Genomic DNA, 21,598 nt, shown 5'->3' with positions numbered 1-21,598 from the left:
GAATGGGGAATGCGAAGGTTTTTTTTATAAGAGAATGGCTGGTTGCCCGCATAAAAATTTTAATTGCATCTTTGGTTGTTGAATATTCGGCACCAGAAAGTAAGCCAATGTTGCAATGAAACGAAAATCTGCTTTGGCTTTCCTTGAGGTTAACACCGTTAGCGCAGTATGCCTGAGGGGCTACGTCACTATAAACAGCTCGCACTGTCGCTCTATGGAAAGCTCGCTGGAGGTCTCCACGCTAGGTAATGAATTATCCGCCCCTTTGGAATGCTTCCCATCATTCTTACTACGTATCCCTCGGCCTGGAGTCAGTCCTTCACGGATCTTTTGACACTTCAAGATTTCAATGTGAGGAAAGGTCGCTGAAGCTCTCACGCCGGGCAAAACACATATACAGAAACTAGGAGTCCCTAAAAACAAGCTTGGTATTCCCAAACGCCCGCTAAGATGGACTTGACTACACTAAATATGCCGAATGCTCCATGCCCACTGGTATAGGTGTCAAAAAGAAGGACGCCACTGAAAATGCCCAAGAACCCAACCATTTTGCTGCCATGCGTGGACGCGGGCTCATAATCATATACGCTCGTGAATGCCTGATGCAAATCCGCCCAGAAGTAACCCTAACCCCCGAGCCAACCAGAACAAATGAAACTAGAAAACAGGTTACCGAGGCATACCAGAGAGCGGCCGTCCGCTGCTGACTGTTTCGATACTTCTTCCTCCGGTGTCTAAATGAGCGGGCCTGCCATCATCGGACTCATCCCTCTAGCGTTGACATCCAATGGCGAGTCAAAAGCGGGGTTGCCTCCACCAAATGAGTTCTGCCGTCCTCGGAAATAGTTGTTGGTGTACGCAGTCGCGGGGGACGAGTAAGCCCCCTGGGCAGGAGCAAGCACTCCGGGTGGGGTCGCCGCGATATGCCGGTTGCTGCGCCGTCGAGTGAGACCTGGTGATGAAGGCGCAATCTGAACGGTGTGTGATGAGGTGGTCGAGTTGATGGATTCATTGGAGTTGGTTCGTGTGTGCTGCGGGGCGGGAGCGGACGCCGTCGCCATTGAAATTTCCGATGGATTACTGGAACGCCTAAATCCTGGGGCAAACGGATTGTTCGCGCGTGCAGGAGCCGCTCCAGGCTGCCCCAGAGCGCGCATTCTGTCGTTGATAAGCGCTCGGGCGAGACTATCGCGTTCGTCCGGTGTAAGTCTAGTCGCGCGGGCGGCAGGTTGCGCAGTAGCCGCGGTATTTGCTATGGGTGACTGAGGTGGCCGAGCAGGTTCGCTTGCCCGAAGAGTGCGTGTAGAAGCTTGGTTGTTTAGACGACGGCGGGACGGCTGAGGTCGCAACTCCACCCGGGACGCCTGTGGCCTGATTCCTTGCGGCGAGCTCACTCCTTCACGAATATTGGCTCGGGAGTTAGCAGCCCTCAGCGTGGCCGTTGAAGACTGGTCTCTCAGTACTTGACGCGAGTTCCGGTTCCTAATACCCCTTGGCTGCACAAAGGCACCCCAGGGGTTCCCCGCCTGATTTGGGAAAATGCGGCCCTGAATGTTCAAGCCAACATTGTTATGGGGAAAGACGGGATACACTGGAGAAAACGCTGCTGGATTTCGTCGGCCCGCTGCGGAAGGAGGGCGGGCGCTTACTCGGCTGGGCGGACGGTCTACGGCATCCATGGCGGCCGCTGCTTGGGCCTCGGCGATTGAGTTGACAGATTGTTGCAAGGCGGGAGAAGAGGTTCCGGGTGTCAAAACAGCGGAAACGTTGCTGCTTGAAGAAATAGAAGAGGGACGGTGAATGCTGGTAGCGGCATCTGCGCCTGTTACTTCAGACCGATTTTGCGTGTGGATCGCTCTTCTAGGCGGAGAAGTTGGTGTACGCGTAGCGTTCACAGGGTTTGAGGAACCATTCATCTGCGGCGTTCGCAATCGGGTCGGCGGGGGCATGAATGGAGAGAAGGCCTGAGCTGGGCTTGGTCGATTGCGGTTTGCCGTCCTCGGACGCGCAATTGGCGTGGTTGAACGGGGCTCCAAATCCATGAGACCTCTTCCCCCCTGGAGCTCTTGAAGCGTGCGCTGGTGATCTGCGAAAAGCCTACTGATACGCGGATTATACCCTTGATGCCCCGGCGGACGCCCATTTCCGGGTTGCGATGTGTCTGAGTTGTCATCAGCATCCAAATCGATCGGGTCACCTTGGGATAGCCCGCGAGTAGCGAATCGGCCATTGAAGTTGCTGAAAGCTGCGGCGTTGCGCATTTGCGCTCGAGAACGGCGGTTTCGTAAGGAATTCATTGCCATAGTGATGTCTCCGTCGTGATCTATATCGGAGTCGTCATCGTCGGCCTCTCCATCCTCGTAGCTGACTGTGGAGGTAGAGAGTATGGAGGCTTGTCGTCGGAGGGGGTTGCCTACTCGGGAGGGCGGGCGGATCGTAGCATTAGGTCGCGGTCGATCTGCAGTAGGTGTCAGAGAACCGCCCATTCGGAGTCTGTCATTGGAAATCGCAGGCTCGTCCCACCCAACAGTCGTTCGCCCTCCATCGCTATCATCATCGCCCATCCCGTTATCAGGCTCGTCATGCTGGAGCATCCAACCCTCCGACCGCAGCAATGCCTGCGTATCCTCGTCGAGCTCGTCTGTAGATACATCGGTGGAAGTCGATGATGGTGGCCCGCTTGCTTCCCTAGAGCCGTTGGCGCGATTCAGAATCCGCGCCTGTGCACGATTCCTCTGGCCTCTTCGGATGGGTCCTTGATCTTCCTCGTCTTCTTCTTCGATGACGCTGGAAATAGTAGAAGAGGTTTCAGATTCAACAATCCGGCGAGGCCGCCCCTGAAGCCTAGCTCGGGCACTTGAGGGCTGCGGAGTCTGGCTAGCGGTGGACGATGCGCTCGCCGACTCGGACCCTCCGTCGTCAATGAAGTCGTTCATGGAAGAGTCCTCATCGAGGCCTTCCTCGTCTTCTTCTTCAACGGTGTCCATCTCGTCGGTGTACATGTCCGAGACGATGCTCTGGGAGTATGAACGCCGACTACCAGCCTCGCTATGGGTCATTGGTCGGCGACGCGCGAAGGCAGCTTGCTGAGGGATGCCGTGCTCGAGGAACCGCTGCATCATGTAGTTGTCTTCACCAGGGAAGTAGTCCTGCCAGCCGTCTGGCGGTCCGCCATAGCCGTCGAAGTCTCCATCTTCCATGTCCATCTCGGCATCGAGGTCTTCGCCGGACAAGTCACGCTCGGACATTTCGTCCATGTCGCTGAAGCCGTTGAAGCTATCGCCCCACGTCAACTCGCCATTGTCGTCGAAGAACAGCCCGCACTGGACGCATTCACCGTCCTCGAGCTCCCAGGAGCAGACCGGACACCGCTCGACGCCGTCTTCCTGATCGCGGATGACTTGGAGCGAAGGTCCGCGTGCGTGGGGGGTTCTGAAGCAGCCCTTGAAGAGGCCGCCGGTACGAGGATCCGTGTTGTCTTTGTCTTGCTGGACTGCATCGGCCTCCTCCTTCTGCCATTTCGCGTGCTGCTCTGTCGTCTCGCCGGAGGGCAACAGTTCGGCTCGGCTGATGACGACGGCGGCCATCTCGCGGATCTGCAGGGCATCAGAGGGGTCGAGAGGATTACTGCCGTTGCGGTACTCACAACATAAGCGGGAGCGGGCGGCTGCGTCACCACCGTTCGACAGTCCGGACATGTCTTGCGGCTCTTGTTGTTCACGAACCAGGTGCACAGGCACTACGACGCATTAGCAAGGGAAACGGGAACGGCACGGGCACGAATTGGGGCCTCACGCTGTAGCAGTAGGTGTGCCCGCACGATATGATGTAGGGCTGGTAGAGCAGTCGATCGCAGATTTTGCAGGTGAGGTGTGCTCGCAGGCTGTCGAACTCGGACCGCAGCGCCCTCAGTTGCTGTGCAGGGTTAGTCGGCCGCTTCTTTGTCCCATTGTGCGTCTGCTGCAGCGTACCTCGTCCGACTTGCTCGGCCGGGGAGCTTCCTCTGCCTTCTTCACCATCTTCTGCTTGAGGCTGTCCTTGCTGGCGGGCCGCGAGCCTGGCCGGTCGTTCTCAGCGCCCTTCACGGCGGCCCGGCTGGCGGCCGGCGTGGCCGCCCGGGCCTTGGAGCTGCTGGAGGGCATGGTCTGGGGCTGCTGCGAGCTGCTGGCTGCATGTGCGGACGTGATGGTCGACGTCGAGTTCTTGGGGCGGGCCGACGACGCAGGCGCAGGCGTAGGCGGGGAAGGCGCTCGTGTGTTCATGGCGGGCAGGTGCCACCGGTGGCAGAGAAACAGAGACAAATGCAGCTAGGGAGCGGAAAGACCAGCAGAGCAGACGGCCGTACTGCAAGGCCACATCCGGATACAGCACGCGGTGCCGCACTTGACGCTCTGGTGGGTAAGTATGCAGACGTGACCCGGGCTTGAGTCGATTAGGCGTGGTGCTTGTGCCCTACCCGCGCCCGACGATTTTCCGCCTCGCCCACAAATAGACGCTGTCCCGCACCCTCCACCCGCCAATCCCTCTCTCCCTCTGTCCTCTCTTGTCGCCCGTGCAGCGCCTATTCAACCCACGACTATCACCGTTCCGCCAACGGTTATCCTATGCCATCTTCTGGCCCAATTTGCCTACATTCGCCGAGCGTAGCTCCATCGCCCCCCGCTTCGCTGCAACATCGCCGGTCTTCCATCTGATAGTGCATACGATGCCAATGGCACGACGACTCCAAGACGCTCTGGGTTTTGTATGAGCGTCGAAGCTCATGAGAGGAAGCGCCGCCGATTTCCGCGCGCAGCTACTCTCATGTCTAATTGGGCTGCGTGATTCCTCGCTACGCCTGGCGAGCATGGATGATGAAGCACGACGCACTTGTGCTGTGTCACTCTGCTGATGCTCCGTCGTAGGCAGTAGAACCAAGACAGCAGTCGTTAAGGGTTAGCTCCCAGCGTAGGAGCACTGCTCACGCTCTGGGGCCAGCCAACGACCTAGGTGACGAGCCTCTGTTCGTTCAGCCCAGCTCGTGCGTATATACTCCCCACGCCACATTCACCGCTAATGCAATTCAAAGGGCCTCACTCTCGGGCAGCTGACATGGAACGGGGCGCCTCAAAAGGTAAAGACCAGGATGGTTGCTCGAGCATTTCTTTGAGCTGCTCCATCTACATATCTCCTCCTATTCAAATACACTCATCTCTTTCTAGCTACCCATTAGATCACATTTGCATGTTCCGTGGGCAATATGTGAAACCTTTGATTGTTATGGTGGGCACCGACGACCAGCTCCAATTGCGACAATCCTATCGAGACGAAGCAACCACAGCTGGCCAAAGCGATAGCCCATGCGCGGCACACACGTACCGTTAAATTACATACTCGGAACTATATCGACTCTTCCCATGCCACGCAGATTGTCCACGGCGAGCTCGCCGCATCTACCGTAACTACCTATTGGAATGCAATCTAAATCGACTCCCATATTACTTGAAAAGATGACCTTGGAAATCCCATGAACACCTGAGCCGTCTATCTCAAATGGCGCTAAGGCGCCGTTCTCCAGCACGCACTTGAGCCATTGCCTCGAGCGACGCTACTGAAGCGACAGACCCGGGATACAACTGCCTACTCGGTTCGAGAACGCTTCGCCGGGCGGCCTTCTCCAGCGGAGCCAACGACGACATCCGGGAAGTCGACCTTCTCGATGTAGCCCTTCTTGACCTTGCTCTCCTCAACAATCTCGTGGTCCGTGTGCTCCATGAACGCAATCGACTCCTCGAGGAAGCGCTTGTGTCCGCGAGTGTCGAACTTCTTGTGAGTCTTCTGGCGCTTCATGAGCTCCTTGCGCTCCCGACGAGTGCGCTCCTCCATGATCTCCAGGCGATATTCGGCAAAGTCGTAGTACAGCTCCGAGAGGTCTGAGATCGGGCGCACAGTTCGCAACTCGGAATCATCCTTCAGGAAGGGAGACTTCGGGCGGAAGCTTGTCACCGAGGTGATGCGCTCCTTAGTACCGAGGGCGCGGAGAGCCTGATGAGTGATGTATCGCCCCTGCAGAATGACTGCGCAACCCTAACACATGAATTAGTAAAATTATCTTCAACAATGTTCGAGGGAAAGAAAGAACATACCTCTGTCGGGCCACGGACTCGGATCACTTGGCCATTCCCAGTACGAAGGGCGGTCTCGCCACCAACCATGTCAGTGCAATCGCTCATCATGAGGACGCAGACGAACGGGTAGCTGTCGGTATGCCAGCCCACGATGGGCTTGTCATCTTCCCATGGACAGCCACCGATGCCCTCGTCCTCGGCATAGAAGCGCTTCTGCTTGTTGATGATGTTCAACTCCTCCTTGGTCTCCTCATCTGACTTCACAGAGAGGTTGATGTGTCCGATTTCGTAGTCGATTTCCGGGACGAGCTCGACACCGGCGATGTTCGAGATGAGGGCGAGAGTCTCGGGGTGATTCCACGCGTCATACGCGAAGGGAGCATAGCTAGGATGTGTTGGTTTATGACATCATTACGAAGAAGGGGTTTATCTAGTTACTCTTTGGCGTAGCCACGCAATTGGCAAGCAGCAATGTTGCTGCTGAAGCCACACTTCTCTCGGACCTCGGGCTTGAAGATCTCCGCTCGCATTGCCTGGATGGCCTCGGGCGAAAAGAGCTGGAAGGGCTGAGACACAGCAACGGGAGAAACGCCAACATCGTCCGGGTAGCCGATGTCCTTCATCATGATCACCTTCGACGGCGGCTGGTAAGCCAGATGCTTCTTCGGATCGAAGGTGACCACATCCTCAGTCGGCTTCTGGAGAGTCTTCTCGATGCTGAGCTTGAAGTGCGGGCGTGGGAACCCCGTAACGCGCTGGGTGAAGACGGCGTTCATTGGATCTTCCCGATCGGCTGGGGGGGTTAGGAGAGCCATTGTACTGTTGGAAGAAAGAGTACTGCTGGAAGCAAGAGATGGTCGAATACTGGGGATGAGAAACGAGTGTAGTAAGAAGCGAGTGTGATGAGGAAGAGTTAGGAAGCGAGCGTGGTGAGGAAGAGTTAGGAAGCGAGTGTGGAGTGTGCGTTGCGGAAGAAAATTCGGAGAGCGAGTGACCTCTTTCTATAGAAGAGTGGGCAAGAGTGAGCCCGGGTCTATTGTGAAAGTCCCGTGAACGCAAAGTCCGCCGCTCCTACCCAGTGAGGTTCCGCGGAGGCAAATTTTCGCCACAACGGTGGTGAAGTAGGAAAGAACGAGCATGTTGGAGCGAGTTTTCTGAGATAGCCGATAACGGCCGGGGCAAGCTCACCTCGTTGAACCGACGATGAAGGTATATTTGGAGGTGGAGCAGATAAGGATTTTGCGATAGGAGGCGGTGGACGTGGTATGGTGAAGGTACGGTCTCAGAGAGGGAGTGACGAAAGCTAACAATTCGAGTAGGGCGATGGTAATGTCAACCGCTCGTCAGCAATATTGATATTAGAAGATGGCGGCATCGCGTCGAGCCCCTCACTCTTTTATAGTGTGCCGTCGACCATCTAGTGCTTGTCAATTGCGTGGCATCGCAGCTGATGGGAGCGAGCGCATGTCCCGGATTGAGTCGGCTCTGATCCGACAGTGCGGCGCATTGGCCACAACGTCCATCGTCGGATTCTCTCCACGTCAGAACCAGGTCGTCATTGGTTCATATACCCCAGGCTGATCTTGTCTTACGAACTCACTGGATGAACATCGAAGGATATGTCGCCCGTTGCATCTTACCGTTGTCGGAGCGCCTCGCCTTATCGCCCCTTATCGACGCTCCTCGGCCCGCCTCACCCACTCAATCACCGTTGGCATGCCAGCATGCGGGCAACGTGCGAATCGAAATGGTCCTCTTTCAAAACCATTGCGCGAGATTCTCTGCGAGCACAACGGTGTCAACTGTCAAATTCCTAGAAAGGGCCTGCGACTACTTGCACCTACCTTCAGCCGAGTTGTCGCTGCCCCTGCTTGCGGATAGGGCAGCCCGAAGACCCTCGAGGCCTTGCCATGGCGGGGAGGAGCTTTCAACGCGACTTTGTCCCGAATGGAACCGCATACTGTTCACGGAAACCCGAGATCCACGCGGTACATCACCTGAGATTCTGGGTCCCTGCCTGCTTTGTTGCAGCTTTCTAACAAAGCGCATTACCATGCACATCGGCTAGGCCCTACCCTCGCGACGGCAGACTCACGTCCATATCGTCGAGTGGACAGACTCAACACGGCCTCATGCCTTCGTGGCCCCCGCTGCGAGCGTATCGGTTTGAAGCAATGATGAGTTCATTACTAGTCTCGCCGACGAGGATTGGCTCATGATGCAACAACAGACACACACAGCCAAGTGGATGCACAACTCGAAAGGTGTGGAGGGCTAGCGAAGTGCCATGACATGAAGTTATCTAAGTGGAGTCATGATGTTGTCTGGGATACCCGGCTAGAATGGATTCTATGCCTTGAATTGGGGAAGCGTAGCCCCTCCAATTGTGGCCTTGCACTTCTGGGACAGCGTATCGATCATTGTCAGCCACAGTCGCCGAGCGATAGATGACTCTACCTGCGATCTTCCAGCAATGTTGGGTCTGCCTGCGCCTGCATATGCTCCTGATCACTTCCGCTGCAAGTTTAGCAGAGGATGGATCATAGAACGCTGCAGATGCATGCCGGACCAGTCTCGTACGTCCGTTAACGGAGCCTATTCGCTAAAACGAGGTGCTGTTTGGACCGTGATGCCCCTCCTTAGCAGACGCTTGAGTCCACATAACATTTGTCTTGCCTATTCCCACGACGGCAGATCCCCCCGCCCGCATGGTGCCATCTGAGGGAGCGTCTAGACTCTGTTCACAACATAAGGCATTAATGCAGTAGCGCGCAGTGAGGCATGAACGGTACTCGGCCGTGTTCTAATTCTGACATGTCGAAGACGTCGAGTGGCTGCAGATGGAGCCTCACGTTGGACTCAACCAATAGCAATAACTTTCTTTTTATCGAATCCACGTCAATCCACCGCATGACCAGAGACGAGGCACGATGCGGGGGAAACCCGTGCGATTATTCACCAACTCCTCTACGTCCCACGATTAAGACGGTGAGGGCCATGTGCTGTTCCAGCGAGCTCCTTAGCTGCTTTCTCGGCGCGCCCCTCGGGAGGTTACCCGGGTCGCTGTTCCCAGCTCAATACCAGACGTTCCGTCGCGGGTGGCTCGTGCGACTGTTCGTAATGCAGATCTCGCGTGCAATTGTCTTTCGCTTAGTTCCGGTGCATTATCGATAACAAGCGCTAGCCACGTGCCTCGGCTTGCCGCGAAAAGTTTGTCCGAAATTCGTTCAACCTCAGCCGATGCAGCTGCATGCACCTTGACAAGTGACAGCTCCCCCTCGCAGCCGACCGCAACTCACCATGGGCGAGAAGGACGCTAGCTCGACCGATGCGGCCTGGAGCGGCCCGACTGCCGACAGGTTCGAAAAGTGCGCTCTTTCTTCATCCGTTCTTTGAACGCCGACCTGACCACATCACGTCCAGCAAAGCATACAGCGAGTACTTCGACCCATGCCAGGAAGCGGCGCAGAAGAGCATCCGATGTCTGCACCGGAACGGCGGCGATAGGGAGATGTGCACCGACTTTTTCCAGTACGAGTCCTCCATCCGATTCTTCCCAATGGGTCCATCATCCTCAAGAGCATCTTCATATATTCACATGCTGATACCTTTGCATCGATAATAGGGCTTATCGAGACTGCAAGGAGCAATGGGTACGTACTATCCAACGGCGTGCCCCGCCTAGCCTCCTTATCTTGCAAGCCCGGCACCACACCGCCCTTAGCATCAACCCGATCGCTGACCCTGCATATCGCTCCAGACAAACGCACGGAAAGAGGCTAGAAAGAAGTCGTCGTGGTTTGGGTAAGGGCCAATGCAGAAGCCCCGGATCGAAGTCTCCGCTCTGCATACGGTACGGCGTTCGGGGGATCATATACAATGTCACCGCTATACAACACTACAAATGGAAAGAGAGTAGTCCGGGATCATCGCGCAGGCTCCTGTTGGACCGCGCATACGATAAGATACTTCCCCGGGATGGGTGCGTGACACCGATCGTGCTGGTGCTTTATTTGCCGGTATGCAACAGCGGCCGGCTGTAATGCAGCTGCAATCGTCCTCGGTGCAGCTGCACTATCTTCCTATCTCGTATCAGAGCCCAAGCCTCACCTGAGCGATACAACGTCGCTTCTCGTCGGCAATTATAAGCTCCCGAGTTCGGCTGCGTTTCACCTCACCTCTTCAGGAATCTAAATCCAGCACGTCTTCTTTCACCCAACGATCCCATATGGTCCCGGACGCCATGTTATGGCAGCTACGAGGCTTCCAAGCCCCTTGAACTGCGAAATGCAACGGTTAACAAACGACGTTCAAAGGGTATCCCTGAATGCAATATCGTACAGCATCGACGACTCCCTAAGCAACAACATCGAGACCAGCTATTTCTACCCCGAGCAGCAAATCCGAGAGCACCAATGCCCAGAGCAACATTTGGTCGGCGAATGTCCTAGATTAAACCCATGCAACATCATGGACCGCTGAATTCGAATGCATACGAGATTTCCAACGCGTGGCTTCCGGGTCTCTGCGACCGTATCTTCCATGAAGAAAGATGTCGAGGAGCAACTGGCACGATGCGCCGAAATCTTTCTCGGGCTTGCGGGGCTTATTGAAGCGACATCACACTATCTTCGCCATCAAACCCAAGAAGTATCCCAGACACGCGACTACGTGGAGAGGGGTGTCTTCCAGTGTGTTCCGAGTAACGGTATCTCTTTGGATGGCTGTAGGCGCCTGAGCAGCTCCTGCGATACTTCATGCTCAAGAAAGTCTATGATTGCCATTCTCGGACCATCAGACGTCGGCTTCGTGCGGCCTTTCCCACCAATTCCGCGCCCAAGGCTTGTGCATGTTGTTTATTCGATCACCACGATCGACGGACCCGCTAGCCAGCGATATCGGTGTCGCTTCGTGGAATGCACCTCGCCATCAAAATGCATCTGCAAGATAAGGGCCTTGCGCTGAGGCAACCTACCTGCTTCTCGCAGGTCTGCCCACAATCAGCCTCGACGGGCGGATGCGTTGTGGATAGAAGCTACCGGGGTCTCCGATCTGTATATCGCCGTCAGTTTCCTATCTTCGGCGCAGCGGCCGGTTAATACATGATTTGACACATGCGGCGAGATTGTGAGGGCGAGACATACGGGGACGACACAATTAGGGGCAGACGGTTCTTGGAGGAAGACAGATGCTATACTTCACATGTCCTCCTTCAGCAGCCATTTCAGTGCGAGTACCTACTACCTACGCTAAAACCCTCTGCCCCGGGAATGTACGGTGCTCTCGATATTTGACGTCCAACCTTGTCTCTCCACGGACTATCATACCTTCTACGCTAGCTTCAGAACTACAGCGTCCCAACAGTATCCAACCATCATACTCTCCGCCCAAATCCAACACAATCTCTCCAGTCAGCGTCGACGCAGACTATGCAGTGGAATCAGTTTAAGCGCAAAGTCCTTTCCCATCACGAACCATTCAAGTGCAAAATGAACCCGAGCCCCGTCACCTTATCAGCTCCAGTGAGATTCCTGAGGCATGGCTCGGTTTCGGTAGCAAGATGGAAATAGCCCAGATGCAACTCGAGACAGTGAATAATGTGCAGACGCATCCTGAGTGGAATCTGAGGCCGCAATATGAACAAGTCCCACCACGTCCTCTGCGTCACAAGCACCTAGGTAGCCCAGGCGCTAAAGTGCCTAAACGTACCAACGTCTATGTGCGAACGTCATCTTATTCATCCTCTTTTGTACATTTATTTCTACAGAGCAATATACACGCCATTCTCATCATCAATAACGGAATTCACCTCTCTGCGACCTCGGCGATAGTTTAGCTCCATCCCGGACCAGATCCCAATTAATCTTGTCCCACCACGCCGCCAGATACCGCCGCTTCCCCCCCACGCCGTAGTCGTGCAGCCATGCGTGCTCCCATGTGTTGACGCACAGCAGTGGGATGACGTCTATGCCTCCCAACGGCTTGGCGGGCTTCGGTGGCTGTTTCGCAGCTGCGCCGAACGCGCCGACCGGATTCACAGCCGGATAGGAATCCGGGTTGTGCGTATTCAGATCCTGGCTCTGTTGTCTGTAATGAGCGGCGCTCAGCGGGCTGCCGGCAAGATACGTCGTCAAAATCCTGAACGGGCGCGCGTTGGTATCATCCAGCTGCACCAGCCACACAAAGCCCGGGCCGAACATTGCCTCTGCGGTCGCGAGGAAGGTTGCGCGCAGCGTCGAGAGAGAGGTGAAGTGTCTATTGATTTCGGCGACGAGGTCGGAAGATGGGGAGGAGGTGACGTTGGGGTCGCTGTTGATGCCTTTGAAGAAGAAGTGGTTGTTGAAGGCCATGGACGCGAGGTTGAAGAGGTAGGCTCTCATGGGGTCGCGTGCGAATTCGATGACGAGGGCTTGTGTCTCACGGTCCTGCCAGGGCGAGCCTAGAAGCCTCTATCAGCCTACGTCCGTCTTTTACAATAACCTGGGTGTCGCGAGTGCAATGGTGGGCAATTGAGCGTACCAGCCGTCGAAGCATTCAACTCTTTGAGGATGTGCCGCTGATACTGCGTATACGCAATATCGAACGCCTCTGGCGTGAATAGCCCCGGAACCCCGTTCTTCTCCAGCTCCACATGGTTCTGCAGCGTCGGGGCGTCATGCAATCTCCGCGCAAAAGACGTCGAAATGGGCGTCGTCGCTCTGCATTTCTAAAACACGCATCAGTCGACCCGTCGAACGTGGATGGGACCATGGTCGGGGGAGGGAGGCGCGCATACCGCAGGAGCAGAAGCTAGGCACTGGAGCGTGGCATTTGGCCGCCGCCGGGCCAGCGAGCGTATTATCATGTCTGTGTGGATGTGGGTGGTTCGCAATTGGGATGCCGGTTCGCAGTTCGGGCGTCCATCTTTTTCTCCGCGCAGGGCGACCAGAAAGGGCGCTAGCGTCGCTGCCGCCCTGCACGTCTTGCTGCTGGCCAATCACGACGCGCTGGGGGCTGGCCTCGCCCACAACTCCAGACGCCCTGCAAGCGCTCGCTGGCGAATGTTTCATCGAGCCTATTTTCCACGAGAGCATAGCCACACGTTTTGCGGAGTCATATGCCACTGCTACGCGGCTGCTACGCTGCGAGCGAGTCCATTCAGCGTGCGCCATCCAGTCGGCGGCTCTGTCCAGGCCAATTTCCAGAACATAGGCGTGCGACTTATTGGGCTCCATAGTTCGAAAGACGGATGAACAACGTCACGTTCGGTTTCGATCGGATGGCCGTAGGCTTGTCTAAATGTAGGTATATACTGGGGGCGGGTTGCGTCTCGAGCCCGCTGCCTTTTTAGATCTCGTTCTGCCAATCTGTTTGTTTCACCGTCTGGTTGTTTCCGAGTCCCGGGGCGATAATGCCACTGTCTTAGTGAATTTGTTTCACTCAGAAGTAGAGTCATTCGTGTCCTGCTTTCTTATATTATATCAAGAGGAGGAGCTTCGCCACTGCTGACTGCTTGCGTTGTACCTTCGTACCTTTTCCGTCTCACAATGGGTCCGCTGGCGGTGCTACCCAAGCTCTCTCGACTATCGCTCCTGCTCCTAATCTCGACCATACTCCCTACGACTCAAGCATCTCACCTCTTCGTTCGGCAAGCACAAACATGTGGAGGAAATCAAGATCTTCAGCAATGCGGAAACGGCTTCCCCTCCGAATTCTGCTGCGGTAAAGACGCAACCTGCATGCCCGTCAACACCACCGACGTCCAATCCGTCATCTGCTGCCCTAAAGGGCTGGACTGCTCCTTCATCCAGCCCGTCCCCTGCGATGTCAGCCAATACAACGCAACCCTCCATCCAGACAACCAAATCCACATCTCCAACACGGATGGCATCGAGCTCCCCAAATGTGGGAGCACGTGCTGCCCCTTAGGGTATACTTGCAACGGCGGCATGTGCTCCGCCAGCAAAGACTCTTCCCCTACATCCACAACCTCTCCCACGCCTTCACCCACCGATCCAGCCTCGGCCTCGCAGACCTCAGACTGTGCCGCGGCCCCAGTCACCCAACAAACATCACCAAGCTTCGACGGCAAATCCTTCGCCGCCGGCTTCTTTCCCGGCATCGTAATCGGCGCGCTGGGTACCCTCGGCCTGATCTGGATCATCAAGAAACGCCGCGAATCCGAAAAGAACCGCTACTCAGGCGACTTCGGCCACGTGGCACGCACCATCAGCGACCCGATCTATAACCCGCAACTCTCGGCCACTCGGACGGACTTCATCCGCCGTGGCTCTCAGTCCGCTACGTCCTCTCCCAGCGTGCAAAAGAACATCGGCACTCAAGCAGCTGGCGGCGGCGGTGCCAGCGGCCTCACCCCCAAAATAAAGTCCATGTGGGACCGCACGCCCAAACTCACCTTCAACGGCTGGTCCGGCCTTCCTTCAAACCCAGCACCTCCTGCACCCGCCGTGCGCGCCGGCCACCACAACGACCCTTACACCACGCCCCCTGCAACTTCGAGACGCGCATCTTCGCGGCGCGCCACTAAGGCGAAACGGCCACTCACCGGTAGAAGTACTAGCACAGAGACTATCGATGTGCTGATGCCCGCACCGAGTTTCCTGGAGCCGCCAAAAGCACCGGGCATGCGAGAGCATCGCTTGACGCAGGATAGCGGGAATACCACGTTTACGAAGTTGATGGAGAGGGCGGGATACGGAGACAACGATAGGGACACAGTGAGGAATTTCGACGGGACGCCCGCGAGGAGGTAGATTGCTCGACAACAACACTCTTCTGAGTTTTTACTTATGCATGTTTCTGGAGTTCAGAGCGGGGTTATAGGTACAGTTACGCTCTTTCAGATTGCGGATGGTGCATAATTGGGGGAGTTTGGGATGGGTACGCTCTTTCGGTTGTTTCTCTTTTTTTCTCCTTTTCGTTATCCGTCCATTCCTTCCAATCTCAACATTCCTTAGCGCTGGCGTTACGCATCTTGCATTCGGGTTCCGGAGTTTCCAGTGATGATTCGTGGCTTTCTTTCAGGGGGGATGGGGGGACACAACGCACACAACTATGATACCAGGCACTGCCGCTCGTTAGACACCGAACCTTTGTAATGTTGTAGTTTTATCTTCGCTTCAAATGCACACTCTTTTCAAACATAGCGTCGTGGCTACATAGTTCCAGACTTAGTTGCATGGGTAGTGGTTCCACCAGTGTTTTCTCACACCCCTCTACACGTAGTTCGAGATGCGAGACTCGAATTGCGAGAGCTGAGAGTATGTGGCAAGGGACAGAATGCAGGGGGGCAGTAGGCGTCGACGATCTCTAATAGCTTTATCCACGTTCGCCATGGTGATTGGGTAGTGAGCACGTAGTTCAAGGGCTTCCAGATCTCTCACGAGACTCTAACATTGCCCCTACATTCTCCTGAGCTGCATTTTCAGCACCTCAGCTGCACCAGCGTCGCACTACTATCCGGCACGCTGACACTCACACCCCCATCGCCCCCTACAAACACCGTCTCATCCTTCGTCGCATTCCCCAACAGCTTCGGTCTCCCGTTATCCACCTCATAGTTATAACTCAGGCCGTTAAACGTGATCCCCGTAATCGCGTCGCTCCCATTCGCCATGAGTCTCTGCACGACACCCGTCCCCGCACAGGAGCTTGGCAGGGTGAAGTTGTACGCGGTGCTAGAACGTGCGGACGGCGAGGGCACGCTGTAGTTGTACTGGTTCATGTTGATGAGCATGAGGCGAGCGAGCGTGCTGTTGGCGTAGATGGCGTACGCAGCGGACGTTTCGTTCGCGAGGGGTATGTTGGCGACTCTCACAGAGCTCGTAGTGATATCGCCCAACGCCGCGGCCACGGCTACATTGCCGTAATACGGCGCCTTCGTTCCTTTGCTGGTCTTGTTTGTGTCGACTGGCTGCCAGCTGGCGTACCTATAGTCCGTGCCTTGGTGCATGAAGACTTGCTTGATGTTGGTCGCTGCGCACATGAGGTTGAAATCGATGCCCCAGAGAGCAGCACCGAAGGAGTTGGAGAGGCCGGGGGCGCCTTGGTTGTAGAGCGAGTTGGTTTCGCCAAGAATGTAGTCGAGGGACATGCCGGCGGCGGTGAGGGCAGCTTGCTCGGCGTTGTGCGCGGCGATGCTGGATACTGTCTTTGTGTGGTTCATGAGCGTTCCTCGGAGGGTCACACCGGGTTGGGTGGCGCCGCCGATGTAGCTATTCCGCGTCAGTATCTCATTTGGACTATTTAGGAAACGCGGAGAATAGAACGAGTATATCATACTTATGCGACGAAAACCTCCCGATAATTCCTTCGTCATTTTTCAACCCCACGTCCCACGTCTTAAGCGTTTTCAAACTATTATTCGTCCCTGCAAAACTCGGCGCCATCCACTTGAACCTCTCCTCACTCGTCCACTCCTCCCCACAACTGCTACCTAGCACACCCCTCACCCACCCCACCTTCTGCTCCCATTCGGCCACATAATCGCTCTCGTTCCAACTGCTCGGCCTCATAATTCCCTGCGCACTCGTCTTAAACAAATCCGGCTCATTTCCCATCTCCCAGTACCAGAAGTTCCCGCTACTTAGCGCCTTGCAGGCATATGGTACGGAGTTGTTGATGCTGGCTGCAGCGGTAGTATCATTTTTGGCGAGGTTGAAGCCGTGCGTGAATTTGACGTCGGGCCATGTTTCGTATGATTCGAAGTACGAGGGGCCGATGGTGAGGATACGTGGGTAGTCGCTGGAGACGTTGGTGTAGACGCCATATGTCGCAGTCTTCAGACTCTCATTAAACAGCGCATAGTCCCTTGCATCCCATCAGCTTCCATCATCCTTCCCCACAATTGAGATCGCTGAACGAAGAGCTTACTGCGTATTCCCTCCAACCCTAATATCCGGCTTACTCCCCTGAAACCCCTTCAAATTCTCGAGCAAATTATCCGAGAAGTCATTCGGCGCACTCTTATTTCCCGCGAAATCCGGGAAGAAAGCAAACTCAATCGAGTAGCTGACAAAACTGGCCAGAACAGCTTCTCCAGCAGTGCTCACATTGGGCACAGCGACGGGGTTGAAATCTGAGGGCCTTGTGTACAGGGTCCCTGAAGGGTCGGGATTGACGAACGTATATTGCGGTGAGGAAGAGACGACGTTGGAAAGCGCGATCGTGAGGAGGAGGTGTTGCAGGGATGCCATGACTCGCGCGAGTGTAGAGAACTAATGCTCCGATGCTTGGCGGTGATGCAGAAGGGTGGCCTTGTAATGCACAAGCTCTCTAGGCAACATTTTCGCGGACGAGAGCCTCATCTTATATTATTACCTTGAGATGCATTGTCGTCATTGGCCTGCAGGTGGACCCTGGCGTTGACAGCGTTCCTCGGTGCGATGATGCCCCAACGCCTTCCCGAACATGGATATATATCTACCATCCTGCGGGGAAGCTGCGGTTGAAGTGGCTAATTTTCCGTCGCCAAGGAATGTACAGACTTTGGGTGGCGGCCGTGGAGAACCTCGGTTCACAATCCGCTATACCCGTCGACGGCTCCTCGAGTGGTACCCGGATCACTACACATCCAACCTACCAGAACCTCTCGTTTGTTCTCACTGCTGAGAGGCTCGACCCCGCAAAGCAAACGTGACGCAAACACATGTTCGTCGCGTGGCGTCAAAGAACCCAAGTACCGCGAGCCTGGTTGGATGGAACCCGGACGCATGCGTTGACGCACGAGATTCTAGTGCTCATTGACCCTGACTACCGGAACGATTGCGGGAGTTGGACAGCGGACTGGAGATCGGTACTCTTTCGAGGCATGTGCTAATCGCCATGTATACAGACGGCAACTTGCCATTCCCAGCAATTGATGAAGATCCAATTAGTGCACATTTGCTTGCACCCAATCCCAAATCTTGCCCATGCAGGCCCCGCCCACAGGCGGAATGTCCCTTAAGGCACGAACTGGCTTGACGGTCTCCACCATCGAGAACTGTGGCCTAGGCTTCTTCTCCTGAGTCGCATCACAATAGGTCTCCTTCCAAAGGCCAAGAAGCTTCATGGCTGAGTGTTCAGTGAGGCCCGAATTCTCCAGACTGTTGACCCACTCTTGCGGAGAAACGATGTCGAAGTCTTCTTTCTTCTTGAGCCACTGTAGCATGGCATGCCACATCGGCTGTTGATGCGGATTCAGGACATGATAAACATACATTTCATCGTCGTTCGTGTTGGTCCTTAGCCGCTTCGAGGAAGGCTTTAGCAGCAATGTCAACAGGCAACCAATCGAGAGGCTCGTCCCCCAAGTCGGGCAGGCAGCCGATTAACCTCGCCGTGCTTAGCATCATCGGCCATGCCTCTTTCGTGTTCCAAATGCCTGTCTCGGAGTCACCAGAAAGCTGCCCGACACGAACCACCGCGATGCGGCCTTTGAGGGCAGTTTGACGATGAGCTTCTAAGCAAATCTGCTCAGCAACCCACTTGGAGCGTGCATAACCAAGCGGGGATGCAAATGAAGGGCCCTCGGTTACATGTTCTGGAAGGCCTCCGGGTTGGTCCGCTGTGGCACTGATGATCGATGCAGTGGAAGAGCAATAAACGAAACGGGGACATCGAGCCCGTGGAGCCGCTACAGCTAGATCGAGCAGAGTTTTGACGCCTGGGAGATTATTCTTTGCGAAACTCGGTAGTTTGAGACGAAAGTTGACAGTCCACGCAATATGCATAATGAGAGTGGCTCGCGTAGCCAAGTAGTTGTACAGTGCTTCTGGAAGACCTAGTCCAGGTTCGCCGAGTTGTGCTTGGACTCGTGGATCTTATAGTTCATCCTGCTGCCTCGACCAAGGCCGTCAAGCCCTCTCTGTTCTAGGGCTTTACTGACTCGCCCTTTGGCCGCGCCCTCATCTGCTCCTCGGACGAGGCAATAGACAGCAGCGACCGTGTTCGATTTCCGGAGCAACTCTAGGATATGCGCTCCTAGCGCACCTGTGGCACCGGGGAATACCACGACTTCAGCTGGTTCGCCTTTGGTGTGATGCCCGTCTGTCGGGTTCTGCGGTCCTGACTCCTGCTCACCGAACAAGCTGAACTGCTTCACCAAGTCTAACATCAGCCGCTCTTCATCTTCAGCGTGGATGTCAGGATTCCCACGACGCTTCCGTATGATGTATTCACTTAAGCCTCTGACAGTGCCGCAATCTTCTACGACACTCAGCGGAAGTTCTTGGTTGTACTTCGGAGTGAGCCGTCGAAGGCAGTCGCGCAGCCGCATGCAGGCAATAGAATCGACGCCATATGAGAATATATCGGCATCTTCTTTCAGCGGGACAGGATTCGGCGCTATTGACTGAACAAGGCCGATGAGATGTTGCGGTAACATTTCGTCTTGGACGCTCTCTTCCTGTTCTTCCTCTCTTGAACCATACACCGAGTCGATGTAAGCTTCGAACCTAGTTTCTACGGCTCGCCTGATGATGGTACCTTTGCTGCTCTTTTCTAGCGCTTCGGTCTGATGGGGTACAGTAATGAGCATATCCCACGATATTCGAGCATGATCTTGGCTTCCTCTGTTCACCTTCTCGATTGCTGGTGAGATTGCTTCTAGGAGCTCGCCATCGGAAGTTTCTTCGACTTTTCTGAACGGAGAAGCAGCGCACCCGGATATGGGCGACCGTTGCCAAAGATCAATACATCGTCAAGATGACCTGAGGCCGCAATTGTAGTTTCAAGCGGAGCGGGGTCGAACTTCTTGCCCGTGATTAGCGTTAGTTGGGAGTCGGCCCTTGAATGATACAACCAAGCATTCTTGATATTCGCATGTTTCGCGAATAGATCGGCTGTTGCAAATGACCCATCGTCCCGGGTTTTCTTCGCCTTGGGGTTGTCAGTACTCAAAGGTTGCCATCATATGGGTACGCAAGCTTACCATATAAGGCCATCCTACGCAACCGCTGTGTCATCGGCTTCAGGATATTCTAGATTTGAAACGGGCGGTTTCTGAATAAGCTGAAAAACATCCTCGCCGTCATATAGGGGAATGAGGCGGCTCATAAAGTCTGTAGCATGGCGCTCTCCTCGAAGTTTCTCAACTTGTCTCGCGCAGTTCGAGTGGGATGTATCGTAAAGAAGTAAGGAAACGTTGCATGACCTGCACAGATAGAGAATCGCGGCCGGTTCACATTGCGGTGCGAGAAGCAGAACCGAGTAGCCCAGTCGTATTAACGCAAGCCATGTGAACAAAAACTCCGGTGAGCTATGACAGAGGAGGGCGACCGACTGCGAACTGCCAGGTGCAACACCGAAGAAACTTGATAACCTCTCCGCGAAAATTTGCGTTCCTAGGTCGACATCATGGAAGGAGATGACCTGGGGATCCCATTCGCCCTTCCGGCGCGGTATAGGAAATGCAACCGCTGGATTAGATCCGCAAGCTTTGGATTGATGGGACAGGAATTCGCTGATTGTCCGGTATGGCTTTGATCCGTCGTTAAGCGTGGCCGCTTCACCGAGGGTGCAGACGAAGTAGTTGGTATCCATCAGGGGCCAGAGAATGGGAAAGGGTCATAAAGGAATGAACAGAATCGAGTAACTAGAGGCCAGCAAGGAGAGAGAGCAAGGATTGGGACTGTCCTTTGGCGGAACCGCTGAAAGGCTGTAATAAGTCTTAACATCATTATTCAGGCTCTAAAGGCTGGACGTAAACCTCGCCGCCGCCATTCGACCGTGGAATTGACCAAGCCATCATGATAGGAAAGCCCAGCCATGATATATCGAGAATCGTGACAGCTGTGGACGTATGGCTAAGGGGAGGGTTGTGGGTTTGGGGCCGAGGTACTAGGGCGCACGGACGTTGGCACAGATGGTGTAATTCTCTGGGTATGACGACGGGTATAACGGCAGATGCGTACAATGCTAAAGCATGTACGGCGAGCTCTTACATCCGGAGAATTCCCTACCGCAGCAGGATGCTTTAGCTCATGTTTTCTTAGTGTGTAGTTCGCCTCTATTATCGTCACTTTCTACCTAGGTACTCTTGACAACAGCTTCAAAAACCCCAATTTCCAAGGACCCTGTTGGCAAATGCCTCCTTCACAGTGAGAGGGGAAGTAAAAGAAGAAGCATACGAATCGCCCACATGTTGGAGAGCTTCAATCGACTAATGGTCAAATGGGTGCTTGTTCGGCGTCTCCTGTGTCCTGTAATGTGGTACGACGTATTTGAATGGAACTTTCTAGGGTTTTTGTTTCATCGCCTCCTTCAAGGATCGCGCGTTCCTTCGCAATCCTAGCTGCATATACGAGGTGCATGCGAACTGGTTGTTTGTAGTTCCCCGCGCCTGGGCATCACCGTAAATATAATCATCTCGACGAGGACAAAGTTGAACGCTTCTTCAACGGAGCGCTGTGGTGAGGATTGCGGGATTTCGACGAGGCGCATTGCGGAGTGCAGCGTTGTGCATATGCATATGTATACCGACTAGTCCGAATACGGCAACGAGCTGTCCA

At 55.0% G+C, this 21,598-nt stretch overlaps 9 protein-coding genes across 9 annotated transcripts; 2 read left to right on the top strand and 7 right to left on the bottom strand.

The window, feature by feature from the left end:
- Window positions 1-355: 355 nt before the first annotated feature.
- Window positions 356-4,431, bottom strand: BU26DRAFT_600907 (uncharacterized protein). Its single transcript, XM_033835216.1, has 4 exons — window positions 3,972-4,431; window positions 3,796-3,915; window positions 3,647-3,739; window positions 356-3,596 (listed from the first exon to the last, which is right to left on the bottom strand). The coding sequence occupies exons 1-4, from the start codon at window positions 4,260-4,262 to the stop codon at window positions 735-737; spliced, it is 3,366 nt and encodes a 1,121-aa protein (XP_033690397.1). The 5' UTR covers window positions 4,263-4,431; the 3' UTR covers window positions 356-734.
- A 1,188-nt stretch (window positions 4,432-5,619) lies between these two features.
- BU26DRAFT_415822 (uncharacterized protein) lies at window positions 5,620-6,883 on the bottom strand (the record flags this gene model as incomplete). Its single annotated transcript, XM_033823132.1, has 3 exons — window positions 5,620-6,066; window positions 6,126-6,492; window positions 6,546-6,883. The coding sequence occupies 3 exons, from the start codon at window positions 6,881-6,883 to the stop codon at window positions 5,620-5,622; spliced, it is 1,152 nt and encodes a 383-aa protein (XP_033690396.1).
- Window positions 6,884-9,407: 2,524 nt separating this feature from the next.
- On the top strand, window positions 9,408-9,915 carry BU26DRAFT_417579 (uncharacterized protein; the record flags this gene model as incomplete). The annotated part of the gene is made up of 4 exons (XM_033823210.1): window positions 9,408-9,475; window positions 9,531-9,638; window positions 9,733-9,760; window positions 9,868-9,915. 4 exons carry the CDS (start codon window positions 9,408-9,410, stop codon window positions 9,913-9,915), a joined length of 252 nt encoding a protein of 83 aa, XP_033690395.1.
- A 1,830-nt stretch (window positions 9,916-11,745) lies between these two features.
- BU26DRAFT_515103 (manganese and iron superoxide dismutase) lies at window positions 11,746-12,739 on the bottom strand. Its single transcript, XM_033827983.1, has one exon. The coding sequence runs from the start codon at window positions 12,485-12,487 to the stop codon at window positions 11,900-11,902; it is 588 nt and encodes a 195-aa protein (XP_033690394.1). The 5' UTR covers window positions 12,488-12,739; the 3' UTR covers window positions 11,746-11,899.
- Window positions 12,253-13,415, bottom strand: BU26DRAFT_155241 (uncharacterized protein). The gene is made up of 3 exons (XM_033820042.1): window positions 12,883-13,415; window positions 12,627-12,805; window positions 12,253-12,546 (listed from the first exon to the last, which is right to left on the bottom strand). Exons 1-2 carry the CDS (start codon window positions 13,319-13,321, stop codon window positions 12,642-12,644), a joined length of 603 nt encoding a protein of 200 aa, XP_033690393.1. The 5' UTR covers window positions 13,322-13,415; the 3' UTR covers window positions 12,253-12,546; window positions 12,627-12,641.
- A 218-nt stretch (window positions 13,416-13,633) lies between these two features.
- On the top strand, window positions 13,634-14,860 carry BU26DRAFT_559994 (uncharacterized protein; the record flags this gene model as incomplete). The annotated part of the gene is made up of 1 exon (XM_033832760.1): window positions 13,634-14,860. One exon carries the CDS (start codon window positions 13,634-13,636, stop codon window positions 14,858-14,860), a length of 1,227 nt encoding a protein of 408 aa, XP_033690392.1.
- A 671-nt stretch (window positions 14,861-15,531) lies between these two features.
- On the bottom strand, window positions 15,532-17,400 carry BU26DRAFT_600903 (glycoside hydrolase family 79 protein; the record flags this gene model as incomplete). Its single annotated transcript, XM_033835215.1, has 3 exons — window positions 16,980-17,400; window positions 16,389-16,916; window positions 15,532-16,321 (listed from the first exon to the last, which is right to left on the bottom strand). Exons 1-3 carry the CDS (start codon window positions 17,300-17,302, stop codon window positions 15,532-15,534), a joined length of 1,641 nt encoding a protein of 546 aa, XP_033690391.1. The 5' UTR covers window positions 17,303-17,400.
- Window positions 17,401-17,979: 579 nt separating this feature from the next.
- BU26DRAFT_600902 (uncharacterized protein) lies at window positions 17,980-18,820 on the bottom strand (the record flags this gene model as incomplete). Its single annotated transcript, XM_033835214.1, has 2 exons — window positions 17,980-18,351; window positions 18,509-18,820. 2 exons carry the CDS (start codon window positions 18,818-18,820, stop codon window positions 17,980-17,982), a joined length of 684 nt encoding a protein of 227 aa, XP_033690390.1.
- A 50-nt stretch (window positions 18,821-18,870) lies between these two features.
- BU26DRAFT_600901 (uncharacterized protein) lies at window positions 18,871-20,630 on the bottom strand (the record flags this gene model as incomplete). Its single annotated transcript, XM_033835213.1, has 3 exons — window positions 18,871-19,694; window positions 19,751-19,967; window positions 20,043-20,630. 3 exons carry the CDS (start codon window positions 20,628-20,630, stop codon window positions 18,871-18,873), a joined length of 1,629 nt encoding a protein of 542 aa, XP_033690389.1.
- Window positions 20,631-21,598: the final 968 nt, after the last annotated feature.

This window comes from Trematosphaeria pertusa, assembly GCF_010094035.1.
Source record: "Trematosphaeria pertusa strain CBS 122368 unplaced genomic scaffold BU26scaffold_2, whole genome shotgun sequence".
Classification (NCBI taxonomy): Eukaryota; Fungi; Ascomycota; class Dothideomycetes; order Pleosporales; family Trematosphaeriaceae; genus Trematosphaeria; species Trematosphaeria pertusa.
Note: the sequence above shows the minus strand (reverse complement) of the source record. Positions and strands in the feature narration are given on the sequence as shown.